Source organism: Pinus tabuliformis, chromosome Q, assembly GCF_031772625.1.
Source record: "Pinus tabuliformis cultivar Carrire ecotype Pingquan chromosome Q, CPIR1, whole genome shotgun sequence".
In the NCBI taxonomy this organism is placed as follows: Eukaryota; Viridiplantae; Streptophyta; class Pinopsida; order Pinales; family Pinaceae; genus Pinus; species Pinus tabuliformis.
Window position 1 is genome coordinate 667,594,762 of NC_142296.1, and position 22,443 is coordinate 667,617,204.

The 22,443-nt window shown below is 37.8% G+C and overlaps 1 protein-coding gene across 4 annotated transcripts in view; it reads right to left on the reverse strand.

The window, feature by feature from the left end:
* The window catches only part of LOC149221316 (uncharacterized), a 289,929-nt gene that overhangs the window by 166,910 nt on the left and 100,576 nt on the right, over positions 1-22,443 (reverse strand). For 3 of the 4 annotated variants that reach the window (XM_089385073.1, XM_089385072.1, XM_089385074.1), the window contains exons 7-11: positions 18,928-19,058; positions 18,654-18,741; positions 17,931-17,964; positions 17,245-17,543; positions 16,763-17,107 (exon numbers count right to left, since the gene is read on the reverse strand). In XM_089385073.1, the coding sequence (XP_089241199.1) occupies positions 16,763-17,107; positions 17,245-17,543; positions 17,931-17,964; positions 18,654-18,741; positions 18,928-19,058 (897 nt within the window). The remainder of the gene's footprint in view (positions 1-16,762; positions 17,108-17,244; positions 17,544-17,930; positions 17,965-18,653; positions 18,742-18,927; positions 19,059-22,443) is intronic. The other variant, XM_089385075.1, reaches the window with a different exon arrangement.

Here is a 22,443-nt window from a genome sequence, read left to right on the forward strand (position 1 = left end):
ATTCTTGTGGCACGTATAGATAAAGTTAATTCATGATTATGATCACCATTCTTTCCGCAGTGTAGACACAACATGTAGGATTTCACACAAGTGTATACTTATTTAATAAAGATCTAGGCTATGAACTGTAGCATTCCTTTTACCACACAGGAATCTATTAATGCAAGCATCATAAACTTGAATAGTGTCCATAACCACCCTTAATGCTGAGATTAATTAGACTTGAGAGTCCATGCATATAGAGTACCGCAATTTTCACTTCTTGGGATTCGAATCCCAAAATGGAACACGTTGTGTCCTAACGGGACATGATCGGGATTCGATTGTGCCCCGTTAGGACACGTCGTCTCCCATTTTGGGATTCAAATCTCCAACGATTCGTGGGATTCGAACACGTCACATAGTTTGAGAAAATCCGGTTTCGTAGGGTATTAATAAAGATAAGGGTGAGAAACTTCTAAGAGATGAGGGTCAAGTCTGCTTTAATCTTAGCCGTTGATTAGGGACTTAATCTCAGTGGTTGATTCATCAATAGGAAAAGTATAAGAGAAGACTTGAGGATCATTTGGAGACACACTAGCAGATACTCAGTGTCTCAAGGAAAATCGATTCTCAAGTAGAGGAGATCGATTTCAGAGGGAGAGTTGCAGGGTGGAGGAAGAGGAGGGCATCAGCAGTAGGCAATGACAGAGGAGAAGGTGACGCAGGGATAGTGGGAGACAACGCAAAGAGAGACGCAGTCCAGAGGAGAGACGCAGAGCCTACACAGGCTGACGCAGAGGGACGCAGAGCCACTCAAAGCCACACTAGGCCACACAGAGTGACGCAGGGGTAACACAAAAGTGGGAGCAGGGTCTCCAAAGTGTCAGAAGGTCTCAAAGGGAAAGTCTCGGGTGTTTTCTTTTAGTTTCTTTGTAAAATCATTCCTTTTAAAAGCAATTGCTGCTGAAGATTAATAAAGCCCTCATTTGTTGCACCAGTTTTCCCACATTGGGTTTTTCCGAAGACAATTGTCCAAAAATAATTGTGTTGATGTGATTGGTTCTTGTGCATGTATTTTTCTCTGGGTAATTGTGTGATAACTGTAGTAGAATTTATTTTAATATTTACTGAAGAGATTTCGTAAATAACTTATTGTGAATAATAAGTAGGTGAAATAAATCAGTTGTTGCAGTAGTAGAATTTCAGTTTGGAAATTTTCACAACCTCTTGGTGAATGGTCATGATCTTTGATCATGCCCTTTGCCTCATAAACTACTAATTACAATTAACTAATTTTTTTATATAACATTCCCTTCCTCCCAAAAAATGCTTTGTCCTCAAAGCAACGTAACGACGGATGTTGTTGACGAAATGCTTCGGTCTCCCAAGAAGCTTCTTCTTCTAGTAAATCCTTCCACTTGATCAAGTATTCCTCGATTACATGAGATCGAAGCTTCTTTTCCCTGGTGGATATGATACCTTCTAGTTCTAAAATGACCCTTCCTTCATCATCCAAGGATGGAAGCATTGTTTGTGTTGATTGATGGTCACCCAGTGCCCTTTTAAGGCAGGATACATGGAAGACGTTGTGAACACGACTTTTATCCAGAAGGATTAAACTATATGCAACTTGGCTGATCTTTTTGTTGATCTGGTATGGTCCATAGAACTTTGGTGCCAATTTATGTTTTCCTTTTTGTTTCAAGGACAACTGTTTGTATGGCTGGAGCTTGACAAATACCCATTCTCCAACATCAAAATCTCTCTCGATTTTGTTTCAATCAGCTTGTTGCTTCATACGATTTCTTGCATTATTTAAATTTTCTGTTAGGGTTTGGACGATCTTTTGGGTTTCTTCTAGTTGGTTTTTAACAGCTAGTAGATTTGTCTGGACGGTAGCTAGATCCTTCCATTTCGGAGGTTCGTACCCATACAAAGCTTGGAATGGAGTCATTTTTGCTAATGTATGGTAAGTAGAATTATACCACCATTCAGCGAGATGCAACCACTGAACCCACTTATTTTGTTTTTTTGTAGCGTAACAACATAGGTAGGCTTCCAAACATTTATTGACAACCTTCGTTTGTCCATCTGTTTGAAGGTGGTAAGCGGAACTCATATTTAGGTAGGTTCCTATACGGTTGAACAATTCCTTCCAAGAATTACCCTTAAATTTGGCATCTCTATCACTCACAATGACTTTCGAAAAACCGTGTAATTTATAAATATTTTTGCAAAATATCTCAGTGATTTGTTTAGCTGAGTCTGATTTCTTCATTGCAATAAAGTGAGCATATTTGGAGAGTTTGTGGACTACTACGAAAATCTTATCCTTGCCCTCGGATACAGGTAATCCCTCAATAAAGTCCATTGATATTTCCTCCCAATTCTGATTCAGAATGTTTAAGGGGTGAAGTAATCCAGGTGTCATAATATTTTCACTTTTATTTCTTTGACATTTGTCACATTCTACTACATATTTCTGAATATCACGACTCATCCCCTTCCAAAAGAATAATTGACGTGCATTGTAGTAAGTTTTAAAGAATCCTACATGTTCGACTGACAGTGAACCATGTGACTCCTTGAGTATCTTGGATTTAAACTTGGAGTTTGAATTCAGATAGATTCTTCCTTTGTACGATAGAATATCGTTATTCCATTCAAATTTTGAGTTCTCTAGAAGGTTATTGATTATCGCGGTTACTTCTGGATCCTTGGCATACTCACTTCGAATCTCATTAAGCCATTCAGGAACAACAACCAAGACTGCAAGTAATGTTGGTCCTTCGTCCTTCCTAGACAGGGCATCTGCTACTACATTGTCTTTTCCCTTTTTATGTAGTATCTCCATGTCAAAGGCGACAGTTTTTCAATCCATTTTTGTTGTTCTTCGAAAAAAAAAATTGTTGGAGGAGGTGTTGGAGACTGTTATGGTCTGTTCGAATGGATAACTTACTTCCCAACAGATATTGTCTCCACTTGGCCAGTGCGTGCATAATAGCGAGCATTTCCTTGTTGTATGTGGATTTAAGACGTTCTCGTTTATTGAGCTTCTTGCTTTCAAAAGCTATTGGATGCCCCTCATGCATTAACACTGCAACTATACCAAACCCAGAAGCATCACACTCAATGATAAATGGTTTAGAGAAATCTGGAGTTGCCAATACAGGGGCATTAGACATAACTTCTTTCAATTCTTCAAAACACCTTCCTGCATTCCCATTCCATTCAAATGAATTCTTCTTTAAAAGTTTTGTTAGAGGTGCACTTATATGTGCATAGTTTTTAATAAATCTTCGGTAATATCTATTCAATCCTAAAAACCCTCTTAGCTTGGATATAGTAACAGGTTTGGTCCATTCCTTTATAGCCTTGATTTTATTAGGGTCCACTTTTACTCTTTCATGGGATATTGTTTCCGAGATATTCTACTTCTTCCTTCCCAAAGGTGCATTTGGATTTCTTGGCATAGAATTGATGCTCTTCCAGTAGTGTAAGACTTTATCCAGATGTTGTAGGTGCTCCTTCCAATTTTTATTGTAAATTAAAATATCATCAAAGAATACTAATACAAACGTCCTAAGATATGAACGGAATAACTCGTTCATAGTGGCTTGGAATGTTGTTGTTGCATTGGTTAACCCAAAGGGCATTACTTTAAATTTGTAGTGACCTTCATGTGTTCGGAACGAGTTTTTGGTATGTCTTCCAAAGTGATTCTGATTTGGTAATAGCCTAACCTTAAGTCCAATTTTGAGAAGTATTTTGCGCCATGTAGTTCATCCAACATTTCGTCAATAAAAGGAATTGGGATTTTGTTTTTAATCATTATTTTGTTTAATCCCCTATAATCAATGCATAGCCTGAATGATCCATCCTTCTTCCTTACCAATACAACTGGAGCAGCATACAGACTCTTACTTTTTGAGATGATCCCACATTTTAAAAGGTCTTGGATTAATCTCTCAATTTCCATCTTTTGGTGATGTAGATATCGATACGGTTTGATGTTGACGGGGTCTGATCCTGCTTTGACTTCTATTTATGCTCGATTTCCCTATTAGGTGGCATTTTCATGGGCAGGTCTTGGAATATTTTTTCGTGCTTATGAATTAGCTCTTGTACTTCTGCTGACTCTTCGTTGATCACTTTTGCAGATAACATTTCTAATTGGTGACATCGTACTACATAGGTTGGTGCTCCTTTTCGAATCTTTTTCATCATTTGGGATGACATCACGATTTGATTTTCTGGTGCTTGGAAACAATATAACTTGTACCTCTGCCCTTCCCATTTAAAGCTTATAAACTACTTTTTGATGGTTGGCAGAGTAAGTGCCTAGGGTTTGTAGCCATTGTATACCTAAGACCACATCTACTCCTCTTAATGGTACAATGTAGAACGGAGACTCTAAATTAAAGCCTTGAATTTGCAATTTGACCTTATGGCATTTCCCTACCTTTTCAATCTTCTTGCCATCAGCTACCATCACCTTCATGTTGGGCATGGGAAATGTGAAAATGTTGAGTCTCTTTGCCATGGTTAGGTATTGATGAGAGCCATTACGTTGTTCTTCTTGATATGCCCTTTTAATTTTTAAGTCTGGGGTTGTGATATCCCTGTCATAGCCGATAATGACACTTGCAGAATGCTTTCATCATCTAATTCTACAGAGAATTCTAGGGCATCTTCTATTCCTTCTATGTCTAATTCATCACTGTTTGAATCATTAGTTGCTTCACAGTTATATAGGTTCTGTGTCTTTTCCTTTAGCACACCTATGTTTAGGGTCCCACTTTTTGCCACAGTGTTTGCACTTGCCCTATTTCATCCTTTGCATTTCCACGTTAGATTTTTCTCCCTCACGAAGATGTGGTGGTACATATTTTGTATTGTCCATATTCGCAAACAGGGGAAATCTTCGTCAAGAGTATACTTTTTCCGACTTTGACCACAGTATCTTTTCAAATTGCCTTTCAACAGCTTTTGCTTTTGGTCTTGCTACTTCTATCGACATAATATCATGAAGCTCAAGTTCTACTCGTAGATGGGTTTTAAGTCTGGAGATGTATGATTAGATTAGATGAGATTCTGATAACCCAAGTACTCGTGTTACTAAGGTCTCCCATTCTCGAGTGTATTCATCCACATCTCCTTTTTGTCGCAATCTAATCAGTGTTGAACAGAACTCTTCTTCCTTGACACCTTGTAACCTTTTAAAGAATGCATCCTTGAATTTTCTCCAACTGATAGCGAGTGTCATCTTCTTCCACCACATATACCAATTATATGCTTCTCCTTCCATTTTCATGGAAGCGTGCCTAATCTTTTCGTCATCATTATCAATATCATAAATCTCGAAATACTCTTTTGCTTTATTGAACCACATAACGCTGCATTTTTCCTCACCATCGAACTTGGGTAGCTCAAGCTTTTCTCTTCGTTGATACGTTGCTAACGGTGGAGTGAAAAGAGGGTATTAATTGGTGAATGAATTCCAGAGCTGCTTATTTTGAAAATTCGCATTACTATTTCCTTGATGGTGCGTGGATGATTTTTTTGGAGACTCGGTTTTTTCATGAGAATCTGCTAAATTTGTTGAATCTGATGAATTGTGTTGTTGATTACCTCCATCATCCTGGAATATTTGTTCAGGTGTAATCTTCGTCGTCACAATTAGGGGTTAGTATTGTCATTGTCTAATTATGATTCATTTTGGATTTAGTATGGTTCTGCCCACGCTGTCTTTCGATCCGACTTGTCATATCTTGAAGCTTCTTGATATCGTCAGAATGTTTGGTAACCTTACTCTCGAGATCGACTAATTTTTGGTTAAAATCATCGGAATGACTAGTCATCCTATTCTCAAGATCAATCAATTTTTTGTTGAAATCAATCATTGTCATCGACGACATTGAACGGGTTTGTGGGGGTGTATATTTGTCCGCCAGTTTAAACTTTCTTCCTTGATTTAAACTATTTTTTTTAAATAATAATAATAATTTTTTTTAATATAATATAATTTAATTAGTTAATTTAATTAAATATTGAAATTATTTTTATAACATAAACTTGTTTTTTAAATTATATAACAAAATATTAAAACTATATAATAATTAATGTAACTATAAATTATTTATGAATAGTGGAAAAGCGCTGAAGGACGATGGTCAACAGTGACGTTTTTTTTAATTATATAACGAAATATTAAAACTATATAATAATTAATGTAACTATAGATTATTTATGAATAGTGGAAAAGCATTAAAGGACGATGGTCAACAGTGACATTTTTTTTAATTATATAACGAAATACTAAAACTATATAATAATTAATGTAACTATAGATTATTTATGAATAGCGGAAAAGTGTTGAAGGACGATGGTCAACAGTGACGTTGGATGTCATGGATGTGGTCAATTGGGAAGAACGAAATGGTGGTCGGGTTGTTGGCTATGGATAGAAAGATGGTTGTGCGAGGACAGAGCAAATGGTAGTGTTTGAGTGAACGAGGGCATAGACTAGCGGAGAGAACAACGATTGGGATTGGTGCGAATGGCAGAGGATAAGACGGAACACAGAAGGTGCGGGGCTACGAATAGGACGGCAGGCAAAGAAGGGGGACAACAACAGAGAACGGGACAATGGAAGCAGGGAGGCAACAGGAGACGCGGAGGGAATCGGAACGTGACAGAAGCAGCGGAGTGGAATCGGAATGATGGGAATTAATAGTGGAGTGAATGATGGGCGTTAATAGTGGAGTGGATGTTTCTATGCAGTGCCTTGTTGGAGAACCGAACCCCTCTGATACCAGATCGAACAGATAAACTCATCTATTCACCAAATTCATATTTTATTATTATTATAATTAAACAGATAAAAGATGATACAATTGGTGGGAGGCCCCTGGCTTTATACTGCCTTGGGTGCCTCTTTGTGAATGGGCATGATCTTTGATCATGCCCTTTGCTTAATAAACTACTAATTACTATTAACTAATTTTTTTATATAGCAATCACTTATTTCTCTAACCTGTTCAATTTCTCCATCCTAATCCTCTAAATTTTTTTGTTCATGAGATCTTTCTGAGAAACTTAGACTGATTACTTGTCTTCTACTAGCTGCCTCTTTTGCATCATATCCTTCTGCATCACTCTCTGCTTCCTTTCCTTCACTCTCAACCCTTTGATCACTAATATCTCTTTCTGGCTCGGTATCTGCTCGCTCTCCTTCTCTTTCAATATCAACTTCATCTGGATCATCATCTTGATCTTTTTTCGTTTCTTCACTGTCACTATCATCTTCCTTATTATTGATTTCCTTTAGACATGCTTTAACTTCGGCATATGATTTTTCCCATTGCTAAAGCTTTTCTTGAATTTTACTAAACAGCTCAACGTATTCAAGGTGAAAACTTAACGACATATTGTGCGGAGAACAACATTCAAGGACTCACATGATTATATTGTGTGGCATGGCTCTGATACCACTAAAGCAACAAAACTTTATAGATTCTTGACTTAATGTAAAAATACAAGAGGTATTTTGTAATAATATATATATATATATATATAATGTACAAGTGATGATGATATTACAATGAAGACCCGCATATATATACCTAAGCAAGTGTCCTTTCATGATTAGGCATGTCCTTTAGATATGCCTTTTTATTTAAATTAATGACTATTTAACATAATCAATATTTGATTATTTAATATTTACATTTGTATTTTTATTTTATTTTATATAATTTATATTTGCAATAGCCGACTTGATGTGGAGGATACATAAATTATCTTTGACACAATACTAAACCTTTTTACATGATTCAAAAGCCCAAGAAGGGTTTCTTTGAATGTACAATGACTTTATAAACTCAATATTAATCCTAGGAGTGCACAATAGGGACTTCGACTAAAATAATGATGGCCCAAGAATGAAACCCATGCTTTAATAAGTCATTGTTACAATAATAAAAATTCCTTTCTTTATTATTTTTGACAAGTACATTACATGATGACTCAAATACATTAATGAAGACCAAACCTAGTTACATTTTCTAACAAGTCCCACTATATATTGGTGACCGATTTCCTCAAATTGTAGGCAATGAACTCACACTTTCTATTTGAAGTTTCGGCCTGTGAATAGTCATGTGTTATCTGAAGGAAGGTCAAAGTTGTTGGGAAATCTTCTGGTGTTTATGACTATTTTTGGGCTTATGGATACATCTCGGGGGATCGCTTTTCGTTATAGCACAGTACATTGATCTGGACATGATCTAAACCCTTGTAAGATCAGGCAGAACCTTGTGGATGCCACGAAATCGAGTGCAAATTTGATGTCTGTTCTAGGGCCTTTTGACAGAGATCTACTCGGATCTGTTTCCTGAAACTTTTCACAATTCTTTGTGGATATTTCTGCATAGACATTGGTCTCCTTACAATGATTGTCATGCAGATCTTTGAGGCCAAGTTCCAAGAAGACCTGAAGGGTATTGCAGCTCCATTTTTTATCACACCTGCGGCTCTCTAAATACATCTCACACCTCCTGTTTGGCAGCAAATATGTGCACAAGTGCAGTCCTCTTCTGAGAAGATTTCAGCCCTCCTAGGGCAAGAATTTATTGCATAGGAGAAGAACATTCTTTGGATCACGTCTTTACGCCTGTGACAGAGTTACTTTGCAGCTTAATGAAAGGATTTGGCTGCTGAACTAAGGTATGAATTGCAGAGGTTTACTTGACTTCTTTTTTTGGTCATTCCTTTGCACTAATCTGAAGATCTTTTAGTGTATATCCTGAAAAATACGTGGTGGGGATTCAACTCATTCACTAAGGTAACTTGGCATCTTAATAAAACCCTAATGAGACCTATTCTGTAGCAGCCACAGATCTGAGGTAAGTCCTTAACCTTTGCATGGATTTGAGCATTTTCATGGCTTGTTTCTCATCTGCAAGTTGATCCAAAATTGAAGGAGGGATTATGGCATGGAAAACTGCTTGTTCAAGACCTCTTCTTGATCTGCCAACCTTTAACTACAAACTGTAATACTTTAGGGTAAATTTCTGAGTACGAATAAGGTCTCCTGCATTGTAACGAAACATTGATATTGTCTGTAAGGACTATTCATAAACTGATCTAAGGACCAAGGGATTTTGTCAGGCAGAATTTCTTTTGGCATAAAATCTTTGTGGATCACTTCAAGGATTGTTGAGCTCCTACAGTGGCACTTAAATCTGATTCGGGCAACATACTTACAAAGGGTTTTGGAGTGACAGTGCCATGGTTTTGTTAATAATCTACTTACATATTGTACTTGAGTACACTGATATGGCTATTTGTGTAGTGTTACTACAACTTCTTCTTCTATTTAATATCGTGTCACAGAGGGTATGGCAGATTCAAATTTAGAGGACAGAGTTACTTATCAGAGGGTTGTTAAATTGAATGATCAATGTATTTAATGTTGTCAGAGATAAGTTAGTATATACTGAGGACTGTGCCAAAAGACTTTGTGTATGTTTGTACGCAGGGCATGTACTACTGTCAAGAAGCAGCTAGGGTTTGCAAAAATATTGCTTTGCTGGTTTCACATGTTCACAAGATCTGGCAAATGCTACTAATGACAAAGTCAGATTGGTATGTGCTGGTATGATTAATAGATAGTATTATTGACAAAGTTTTTCAGTGGTAATTGTTTTGATATGAAGCTGTAGTTGATTTATGATGTGACCAAAGGTCAACATGACAGAGAAGTTTGTATGCCACTTATGTTGACTATGTATTAAAGAGTGATGTCCAGGCATTGCTGGAGAGTAGACAGAACTTGTTGAGCTGGCACATTGAAGAAGGTGATCTGTTTAAGCAGTGATAGGAAGAATTGTATTGCAGAAGATTGGTATGACAGAGAAAACTGGTGAGTTAAAGCTATAATTTGCTTGGGGTACTCATGACGTGAGTCTACTGTTGTGGTATGCTTATGTTGCTGCAAATGCATTGTTCCTTATCCGTGAGTTAGATGCTGAAGATTTGATGAGTTGGATTTGATCTCATGGGTGAGCAGAGTCATTGAATGCATGTTTGAAAAGCTAGGGTTTGATTTTCAATTAAACATTTGCTGCAGAGAAGTTTTTGTATTAATGAGACATGTTTGGCTACTGAGGAATGTCTTGATAAGTACAGATGAGATGGGTTTGACATTTGACAATAATGATGAGCAGATTTGATGATTGAACACATATTGTATTGCATTTTGTTGAGGTCTATTGAGCAGAGAGCATTATCGTCCAGATAGGGTTTGGTATTGATGTTGAACAAAAGCGGATTTGATTGTGATAGTGAACTTGAAAGCTGTTATTAGGGGTTGATCTTTTTAGCAGAAGTTGTGGTTGTTGCTGACAACCTTGTGCCAGTATTGCAAGATCGACAGAGTCAGTATATTGCATTTGATATTATTTGTTTTGATATTGAGCACAGGTGGATCCAGTGTGAAAATTGTGAAACGTGGTCTGCCGTAGTGAGTTGAAGGTTGGAGGCTTCAGGGCAAGTGGTAGCTTCTTGAATAGGGAGGCAAGATGGTGCAAGGCAAAAGAGTGGAGTCTCCTTCAATTTAGAGCCTAAGAACACTTTAGGGTGGCAGGGTGGTGCTAGGACAAGTTGGAGTTTGCATAGGGTATTGGAGTGTCCTTCCAGTTGGAGCTGGTAAACAGGGTGTTAGAGCATCCTTCAAGTTGGGGTCTATAAACTAGGGCGTTGGAGCATCCTTCCAGTGGGAGCCTCCTTCAATTGAAGCTAAAAATCTTGGAAGTTGGAGCTTCCTAATTAATGTAAATTATTGACGAAAAATATTAAGAAGCATTTGGCAGTTTTCTCCCGGAAGGGTTTCCACCTAAAAATCTCTAGTGTACTATCATTATTGTTGTGCATTGTTTGAGTGTCTTGATGATTGTTTTATGTTTATCTGATGTTAATTATAATTAATGCTCTGTGAAGCTAAAAATTAACTAATTGAAGAGAAATATTGATTCACCCCCCATCTCAGTGATAAAATTAACTCATTACAGCATTACATCATGCTCTATTTATAGGCATCTTCTTACCTAAAGAATCAATTACAAAAGGTTGAAGATCATTGGTTGAGATCCCAAGAATCTCATGATTCCTAACCATTTCTAACACATTTCAATTGTAGTCAATCACTATTCGACCTTTTTGTCAATCGAACTATCTCGCATAAATAGTAATCAAAAGGACATATAGTTCTACATGTTAAGCTACATAGAAGGTAAACCACTACAATAACTTGAGTAGGGAACACAACCCATAAGCTTAACACAAAATTTAAGTATAGCAATAGTAGTGAATGGTGGAAATATCTCTTCTTTTACTCTAGCTATCATACATATCATAGAATCTCTCACCCAATTGCTTGTAGAAATACAATCACATCCTATTTATATATTTCAATGAGTTAGCACTCCTCACAATGATTTATACAATTTGATGACATAATTAACACACCTTACAATGATCATTATGTTAAAAAATTCACCTAGAGGGGCGCTAAGGGATTGCAAGCCCAACGCTCATCCAAGATTAACATTATCTATCCTTAAATGTATGCTTTTTCCCGAACATGTTTGGAATCAACACATTCTAGCTCTAAAAGTCCAAAACGTGAAGCACTGTTGAAGCAAGATTGTTGAAGAGATGGGGGAGAGCCAACTGTAACATTGAAAGATTTTCATCATCAAATACTAACATAGAACATGTGGTCAACTATAAATTGCAAAATACACTGTACGTTGGAGCCCAATCTAGTTATCAATTTAGAATTCCACAAATTGGCAAGAACATAATCTTCCAAGATGGTATAGAGTACATCCAAAATTGTTACGTGACATAGGAAGCTAAAATTGTTGTAAAAGGCAATCACATTTTGCAAACAACTCATCAAAGCTTCTTTCCCAAAGTCTCAACATCACTCATCCATACATCTATCATCCTAAAAGATTAGGACAAAGCATAGTGCCTCTTTACAAGTAGTGTCCTCTTGTGGATTTCATGTAATAATGATGAATAGCATCAAGCCCCTGAGGAAGTATAGTTTGGTTTCTTGTGAACCAAGCAACTCACTGCAGTGAAGAAGCACACAATAGTAAATGAGTGGCATGATTCTTACAACAGCCAAAAACTCATCCAAATATTGCTACACGGTGGTCTCCAAATCTATCTGTTGGAGCTTTGTCAACACTTTTTCAACACCAAACAATACACAACATTTGGTGCATTCTTCTCTATCTCAAGCACATTCCTTGTTTCTACCCATTGTCTTTCCAAATCTAGCATTCTTCTACTTTAAACTTCGTGATCTTCACTGAAGTCTTGTGCGTGAAGAAAAGTCTAAACATCTACACACAAACACCTCAAACTAACATTTCCCTACTCCAAAATTTGATAAATTTGTATCAAATTTCAATTTTTTTCATAGCGCATATCCAATGCAACTTCATCTAATTTTCTCGGGGCATCGAGCCTGCTTACGCATCCTCCCGGTCGACCAATTTCATTCCTCGATGAGGTCGGCTTGCTCCTGATCTAAGAACTAATGAATCCACGAGACGAGGAGAGGCCCGGTAGGGACTCACTATTCATATGGTGAGGCCCGGTAGGGACTCGATCGAGGTTACGAGGTCGAGGCCCGGTAGGGACTCACTATTCATATGATGAGGGAATTCACGTTGTTACCAGGTGTGAGCATAGCGATTGAGCCAAAGGGAAGGTAGGGCTCTTCCTAGCCAATGGGTTGTTCTAATTCATGAATCGTATCCTGACGCTCAACTGAATGGAGACTTTAAGGTCGAAAGTGTCTATCATGAGACAGATTAATGCACTCATTGTGAATCTATTATTCACAATTCATGGTAAGGCATGTCCCATCCAAGTTTTTCAAGTTCTAATGGGCAAGCTCCTAGCGAATCAAGGTTATCCCACCAATTGGCGAGGAAGATTTGTAGGCATTCATAGACTTGAAAAGAGTATGGCCTATATTGAATTTATGTGTCATACAAAAATCCCAAAGCACTAATGTAAGGCACTAATCTCAATTATTTTCTAATGCACAAGCTTTATTCAAAGTATTCATAGTTATCTTCACTATCGATTACACCATTCCATTGATGTGAGGATAATACGAAGAGCTAGGATGATAAGTGATCATGAAATGTGTGGTCAAAAACATAATTATTATATTGAAAAAATGGGACCCATTGTCACCAACTATCACAAGTGGACAACCAAAACAGCTAATGATATTGGTATACTGAAATTGCGTGATTATCTATGCATCATTCTTTGGAGTCAAGATGGCTTCCAACCATTTGGAGAAGATATCAATGGCCATAAGAATGAAGGATTTTTGCACAGATTTTGATGGAAGAGAGCCAAGGAAATCGAAGGCCCACCAACCAAAGGGGACGCATAGAAAACTTGCTATAATGACATGTAATCCTATGTGTGTGGTCAACCACTGTGTTGGCAGATATCACATTTCCATACATATTGGTGGGCATCATGGAAGTGTGAACCACCAAAACCAAAAGAGAAAAACCCAACATGTCATGAGATCGAAACCTCCATGACCATTACCCCAAAGAAACTATTGCAGGAATTCACTAAACTGATAGGGAAAAATCACACATCATCAAATCTCATCATTGCATGACTTATACAAAACTCCTTCAACTAGCTGGAAGAGAAGGTATTGTTGTGCTAGTTTCTCACAATGGTCAACCATGTAAGCCAAACAAAAGGCTCTCAACGTTAAAAAGTGAGAGTCATTCGCACAAAATGCATCCCCTTTAAAGGCAGAGTCATAGGAGGTGCACATCCAAGAATTCATTATAAACCAATATAGCTTCCCTTGATATGATATGCGAAAGGCAGTGCAAGACAACATGAATTTTTCTTCGTCTTGACCATTGACTAAATTCATATTCCTGTAACAACATGACCCATCTACTTAATTGTCCCTGTAACAAAGGCTTGCTGGTGATGCACTTTTAGGGTTGAGAATCAACATAGAAGTGCAATTTATGTGCTAATGAAATGTAACAAAATTTCTTAGCAGAATAAGACCATCACAAGGCCGTTGTGTTCAATGGTCCTGTAGTTTCATAGCCACAATTAACTTTCAGCTAGCAAACAAAAGCATATGATCGAACATAATATGTAATGTCGTTTACGAATTAAGGATTAATGAAGGACGAAATAGCCTATCCATCCCTGTAGGCTACAGGGAAACCCCCAAAATTTCCAATTCTGGGCAAGTTTTGGGGCAGCTGGGCAAAGAAACCCAAAATTGGGGTTTGGAGTAAAATTTACTCAACCAATTAAGAAGAAGAGACCCCTCTAGGAAATCTATAAATATAAGGTTGAATTCATTTTGGATCATCAAGTGTGGATCATCTCATTTGTTTTTTGAGCATTAGCTCTGAGGGTTTTAAGACCCTTTTCTCTTGTCAATTTTGGTGGTGAAAGATTCCACCCTAGTTGACATCCTCTTATTACTTCTCTCTGATTTTGGGCAAAGGTTCTATCTGAGGCAGTGAACTTTTTGTGGATGATGATGTTATGTTCCATCTAAGCGAGCAAAGTTCTGTGGAATTGTCTGTTCCATTTAATGCCTGCGAAGGACTGTGGAGTTGACATTATGTCCTATCTAAGGGAAACGAAGCTCTGTGGAATTGGTTGTCTAAGGCAAGCGAAGTTCTGTTCTAGTTGAGACAGCGAATTCTGGATTTGATGTTCGAGAGCAAGCCTCCCTTTCGATCTGATTCTGGGCACCAGTTACCATTGAAAGACAATGAGTTTCCAGTTAATATCGATCTTTTGGTTCTGAGAACAAGACGTTATTCAAGAAGCAGCAAGGGTCTTTTCCAGTCGTAAGCATCACAGTCATACTTGATCACACCAAAGCGCGTGAAAATCAGATCACCCCATTTCCTCCTGCAGTGGTTCATGAGGCAGATCGATGACAGACAGGGGTCGCATTTCCTGTGGTAATGGATCCTGACCAAGCGAGGTATTGAAGTTTGGCATTCAGATTGATTTTAGGTTCATAGTAATTCCTGTAATTGCTGGCTAGGGCTTCTGAGCTAAACCTAGGTCTGAGAAGTTGGCTTACGGATTACTGAAGTCTGTTACCAAAATCTGTAGCAATTATTGAAGGGCCGTAGACTGCCTACAAGTCATAGGATCACCAGACCAGAATTAAATTTCTCGTTCTGTTGAATTATTGTACTGTTGATTGGTATTGGTTTATAAACTGTTAAATTGTCCCTTCTCTGTTGGAACATGGGCCCACTTGATTGGGTTTGGACTGTTGATGATGGACTATTAAAATACCATGACAGTTTCTTATAGCACTGTCGTTACACTCCATGCCATTGCAATAATAATGGATGGACTGTAGAGCTATTTTGTGAGCAACAATTGCAGTACTGTTTAATACATCTAATTATATGGCCATTATATGGTTGCATACATACTTGAATGTTTATCAAAACCCTAGTCACTCAAGGGTGAAACTAGGACAAAATTTTCACTGGTATATTACATCATAGGGTTCAACAAGTAGGGCACTGATGGCAAGGGTGGAGGCAACCGTATGGATGTGAAAAAATTTATCCCATTGAGGTTTTAACTAGATGGGTGCCTCTGAAACTTTCTGTTTCAACGTATCAAAAGCTTGCTAACCTTAATTTGTCCATTCAAACTTAGCATCTTTTACCAGTAGCTCCTCCAAGGGCTGGGTGATCTGGGTGTAAACTTTAAAGTTGTAAACAAATATTAGCTTGCAGTGTTACTGGTACCTTGTGTCTCCTAGAAAAGTTTGTATACCTGAACTATCAATCTGTGGTGGAAGAGCACTAATAAATTCATCTTATCTGGACCGATGAAAAGTCCAGCACGTAATATGACATGTCCTAGTACATTACCAAAAGGAGAGAGCAGCAAGCAATTCTCTGAATTGAGAAAAAAACCAGTCATGACAATATTATAACATTTTTCAGGCGGTTGACATGGTCGGAGATGAACCTGTACAAAAGCTAGTTATCCAACTAAATTTCCAGGAACAGGTGAATGAAATATTTGAAGATGTCCAACATGATCCTACTGAAAACAGTGATGCGCTGGTTAGCCCAAATGACATGATAGAGTAGCAATAGGATACCCATTTGGTCATAAAGGAGGCCTTTGGTTGGTCTTCTGCAGCAATCTTTACCTAACGATATCTGTTGAAACCATATGTGACTGAGGAAAGATGTTTATCTTGCAAACATCATAATATCCTCACTGCAAAGTATCAGAAAGAGATCAACTATGGTCACCTTGAATATTTTCTTTAACATTTTACTATGCCATTTTTCGAACTTTTTGTAATTTTCTGCGTAATGAATTTGCAAACTTTTGGTCCTGTAATTTCAAATTTCAAAGACAGAGATACTATAGATTAAATATTCCTCAAAAGCAAATGCATGTTTTGATTCTTTAATTTGGAAAAGTTCAGAAAGTTATTCAGGGATCAGTATCTTAATGCATGCTATGTAGAATACTAGTATACTATATGAAAGTAAACATTCAGTTTCTTCAAGACAGTAAAAATGTAATCTGGATAAAATAAGTTATCTTTCTCTACTAGAGCGTATTTATAAAATATATCTCAACAGACAGAACTTGCATTCTCTATCTAAAGGTACAAAAAACATGCCTGCTGTCCTGGAGGGGGGATTTTGACTGCTGGTTGTGTAGTCAAAGCTGCCGGTACAGCAGCTCCTGACACACGTGGCACAAAGGTGGCTACAGGTTGGATATACGAAGTAGCACCCACTCCAGATGCAGTCACAGCATTATTGTACTGAGCAAACTTGGGAGGTTGAGAAACTTGCTGTGCCAAAGAGCTTACTCCGAGCCCTGCTGGTACGCTTTGTATGGGTGTCATAGGAGGAATACTACCTGCAACATAAACAGGACCCTGAACCACTGGAGATGCTGCTGGTCTAGGGGTAGAGAAACATGGGGTATAGCTCTTTGCATTTGGATTAAGCTTGAATTCCTGAAAAGCAAGGCCAATAATTTCACAACACAAATGACAGGAATCCATGACTTGGGTTTTCTTTACCATTGTTCCAGAAAGCGGGATAACAAAAATCTTATATAAATAACAAACATAATCAAAACCTGTTTGCTTACCTTTGCATTGGGATTTAGTGCTGACTTCCTTAGAGAAGATACTTTAGATGAATCCATGGATGACACCAATACAGAAGATGATGCAGAACAAGAGGTTGGCAACTCAGAAGCTAGGGAGCCCGACTTTCCTGTCCTACTTGTCACTGTTAATTGTTCTTGTGGGGAAACAGCTTGAGTAGACAATGAAACTTTGCTGGAGGAGGCAGGCCTTGATGATTCGACAACATCAGCTGGCTCACATGTCAATGCACTTAAAGCACTCACAGAAGTGGCAGGTAAAGGTGATGTATGACCAGCAACTGCAGAATTCAGAAAAGCAAATGAGATGAGAGAATGAGCCATTTTTTATAGAAGCATTGTATTCTTTCCATCATGGACAACACCTGTGACCTCACTACTCTACCTTCACAGTAATCCTGATCTATCTAGAGGAGGCAGTTTCCCACCATTAGTAGCATTGATATAAAAATTTATCAAAGATTCAGAAAAAATATATGATTTGTTTTAATGGAAGACATAAATACTACTAAACAGGTTTGCTTAAAAGAAAAGCTACGATTTAGATTTCTTCCAAGGATCAAAGAAAGCCTATTTAGTATTGGCCTAAAACCCTGCCAAAAATGTTGACGGAAAACACTCAGGCCATAAGAAGCACACATCCATAGGGAGCAGTTTCTCATACGCACTTGATACATCTGAAGGGCAAATTTCTGGTTCCTTCTGCACATAAAAAAGATTATTACAACATGTCTGAAGCTGAAGATAGATAAAATAAGAAATTTTATTAACATCCAAAAGTACAAACTCAGTTAAGTCATGACTCACAAGTCTATGCAGCTGAACCTAAACTAATCCTACAGATATTATCAACTACGTAAGCAAACTAGGTATGATTGACCTCAATGGCACTAAATAATAATAAACTAACAAGGGTCCCACAGAGTACATGCATTCACATATAAACAAAGGACTTATATTAGCATGACATAAACATTATTCATTTAGATCTTGTCAATCCAAAGAGAATGACAACATTTACAGATCAAGTTACTATGAAGCAAGATGGCAAATTATCATTGTACCCATCAGAGAACTTCCTTCATGCTTATGTATTTATTAAGGGCAGTACTACGAATTTATGATCATGTAATAGCTGCACACACTAGATCACATAGGTGATATACCTATGACTAGAATGCCTAACATCTCATGACATAATTTCACCTCTTTATATCATGCATAATTTATTGGGACACAGGTGTTGCTGCATGTGAATATGAGAGATATAGAAAAGAAAGAAGATATGTACTGTGCTTCACTAGTCCAGTTGCCACTGACAATTCATATCATAAATTCTAAAATATAAGATTGTGAATGACAGTAATCTCACATCAAATTGTCCTACTTACAGGTTTGTCTGTTGTGCACTCCGCAAATGAAGTCTGGCAATTAGCTTGGTTTTCCAGTTGTGTATGTAAGTTCAAATCATTCAAATCCCTACAAAAGCCGACTCAGAACTTAACTTGAATCCAGAAGTACTAGTCCAAATACTCGAGAATGCGATTGATTAGAAGTCAGAACAATTTTTATCACATTGACAATAAAAAGGAAGCAAACTTCGAAGATGATTACAAAATAATTAAGAAGTGAACATGCTAATAAAATTGAGATTAGGACACAGACCTGTTAACATTTTTAATTTGTGAATTGGTTGAATCCAAATGCAGCGGTTGAGTTGTGCTTTGGTCACTAACATTTGATGAAATAAAAGTTGTATCGCTTCCAAGAATATTATGGTGAGGAGATACTCTCACCTAGAAGAATCCAAAAGTTAAATGTCACAAGTTCGTGAAACACAAACCAGAAACAAAAACACTAATGTGAACCAGGAATCCATTATGTTAAAGAACAAAGTGTATCTTTGAGGGCGATATAAATCACTATTAAACAATATTAGAAAGAATATATGCCTAAAATCGGATGTTGAGTATATTGAAGTGTGCTAAAATGTTGATACTGAACAACAATAATGCAACTTGTACACTCTTCAATTCTTGTAATCCCCTTCATCCATGGGATTGGGAGAGGTATGGTGATGGATGTACATCTATACACTATACTATAAAATAATTGGTTGTATACCTGAATGCATGTCCAACCCCATCTGTGCAAACTTCCTTAGAGCCTCTACCTCAAAGCCTATTTTAAAAATATCACATTCATTTAATGTTATCCCCCAAAAATGTACAGCAAATAAAATGGGAAGCTCAAGTAACCCTGCAACTTATACGTAAATATTATGTCTATCATTCTATATTGGCCCAACGTTCAGAGACAATAAACGGAAGCAGAGGATGAGGATGCCAACACAAGATATTAACAATACAAGCAATATATTTAAAAAACATAGTATAGAAGGATCTGAAACAATAAGATCAAGATGCAAACAAAGAGCACTCAATTATAAGGCATCTACTATAATGGGTGAATCAACAATTTTCATTAGAAGGGAACCCAAAAATAGAGTGAAACTGGGTATTTTTTGAAAAATTTCATCGTTCATACGTTTATGTCAAGCTCAACTCAAAGAATCTATAAAATTTATACGAAATCAAAAATAGGAAAAAACATGCATAATAAAAAATGCAATATACATCAAACGGCATGTGCATGATCCTCCTTCTTGAAACATTTCCAAAATGCTTAGGGCTCATCAACTTCGACATTATCATGCACATAGTGGCACACCAACCTAGCGCAACTTTTGATGCATAGTCTGCTACTTAACAATCTATGTAGCATATTCTAGATCCACAACCCAATATAGCATTGGCCCCTACCAGGCTTCCTTCTTAATTTGGAAGAAGCACAATTACCAGATCTTCTAAAATAAAAAAAAGGGACTTCAAAGATCTTTGGCTCATCACAGAAAATAATCTCAAAGAGTCATTCAAACCACAAGATGGGCAAAGGAGAACAAGAAAAGCTATGCTTGAGAACAGCAAATCCTCACAACCTATAAAATTGATCCCAAATTCCAATGAGATCCTCATCGACTAGCAGTCTGAATGCACAAGAGATTCTTTCAAATCTCTGGTTGCTTCCTGCAGAAAACAAGATCAAGCTCAAATTTGACACACATCCAAAGGAAAACCCAGTCATCGAGCATTTGTTGGGTCTGCATAAATGACAAGGATCCATACTCCACATCTACACAACCTACAGAGGACATGACACCAGCTCCAGAATGAGGGATTGAGTTGACCATCCGGTATGACTTCAAAGACTCAATGTTGAAAAGAACTCATAAACTCTCATCAATGCCATCACTAAATTCATCAATGGCTCCAGCATAAAGGTAAATTTGCCACCAATTAGCACTTCTCAACAAACCTAGAAGCCATAGCCAAAGACATCTTGCAAATAAAGGTTATTCAACCAACGCATTCAGAAGATCAACAAACTAATTAGCTGTCTACCTAGTGAACAACCACTCTCCAAACAACTACTCAAAAGAGAATGCTTCAAAAACTCACAAGGGACTATCCCTCACTCGAATGGAGAGGTATGGATGCCTAGCTCATGAGTTAGACAGACATGAGGCGGAGTGGAGCCAAATGAAGCATGGGATGTGGACAACCAGCCGGCACTAATCTATTCAATGAGACAGGAGATAGGTTTCACGGCGGGTCTTATACATTAGTCATGGGAACTTGGTACCACCATGCAATGTAATAATGAATAAGGCATGAAAGGAGTTGGAAGGGGCATCATGGGCATTACTGGTTCATGTCCTACGAAACATCGTTGCGATGATTTCTATAGAATCCAACATGGAGAAGATGGCCTTCATTCCCCGTTTGAGAAGCCACTACCTACTCCATCAACCAGTAAGTGAGAAAAAACACAGAGAATTTTGGCTTGAACTGCTCTTCGATTGTGCATAGACCTAAGCCTAGCGACCTCAAAAAACAAAGGAAAGGGAAAGAGGCCACTCCACCTAGAAGAAAACAGAGCGACAGACCACTAAAGAGCCAAGCCAAGAAAGGAAAGATCTTTGCCCCCCAACCCCCCCTATGCACCCATAGGCAACTTTCTAACACCATGCATCTTACAAAGGTGTTTGACTCCAAACACCAGCCTATTACTATGAAATAGTTGGAAGTGCTCAAGGATAGAGGCTGCCGACATAGGCCAAACACCCGGAGCTAATCAATGCACATAGAATTGGAGAAACTCATCCCAAATACAGTCGTCTCACATAGCAGAATCACCAACTACAATAAATAAGGGAATTATATAGGCACACTAAGGAAATGATAGCTTGTAGTAGAGAAAATCAACCTAAGCAAGACAAAACACTCTTCAAACATATTTTGGACATCCTTCAACTGTTGGATGAAATGTATGATTCCTTCGTTATGAAACAGGCAGCCTACCCACTAGACCTGTATGATCACACTATCAAAATTTCCACGAAAGCTCATCAACATACAAAAAATTGAGACAAGAACCATGCCCCCACCCTGCTCCCAGCCTTGGAACCATGCTCCCAAAATCCAAGAGTGTGTTTCTGACATTTCATCACTTAGGAGATTAGGGTTAGGGATCTAGCTCAATGAGAAATTATAAAAGAAAGCCTAAGGAGATGAGGAAGACACATTGAACATTGAGAGAGCCATTTTCTCAAGTGGAGAGTGAGACACTCATGGCTAAGTAGAAGGAAACGTTGTAGTAGAAATCCGGAGGAAACTTGTTGAGGTGAAGATGTTGGAGGGCCGAATTTGCAAGGGGGCAAAACTCGTCATAGAGGCTTGCGTTGAGGAACATACAGGTCACGGCCTAGGAGGGGGAAAGATATTCTTCCAGCGTATGGGCCATACAGGGCTACAGAAGAGGAGGTCAAATCGCAAATTGGAGAAGTCGATTCTTCAAGGGGCCAAACTATTCCAAGGGCCAAGTTTCTAGGGGCTGAAATTTTCTAGGGGACCAAGATTTCCAAGTTCCACTTTTTTGTATAAATTTTGTATTTATCCATGGGCCAATTTCCCTATAAGGGAGCCCTTATTTATTCTAAGTAATAAAAGTAAAGTGTAAATTGGAGGGTTTGAAATTTTTGTTGTGTAATCGATTTTATACTTTTGCTTCTACTACAATTTTATTGTTAAAATACCCATGTATTTTAATTCAGCAATTGAG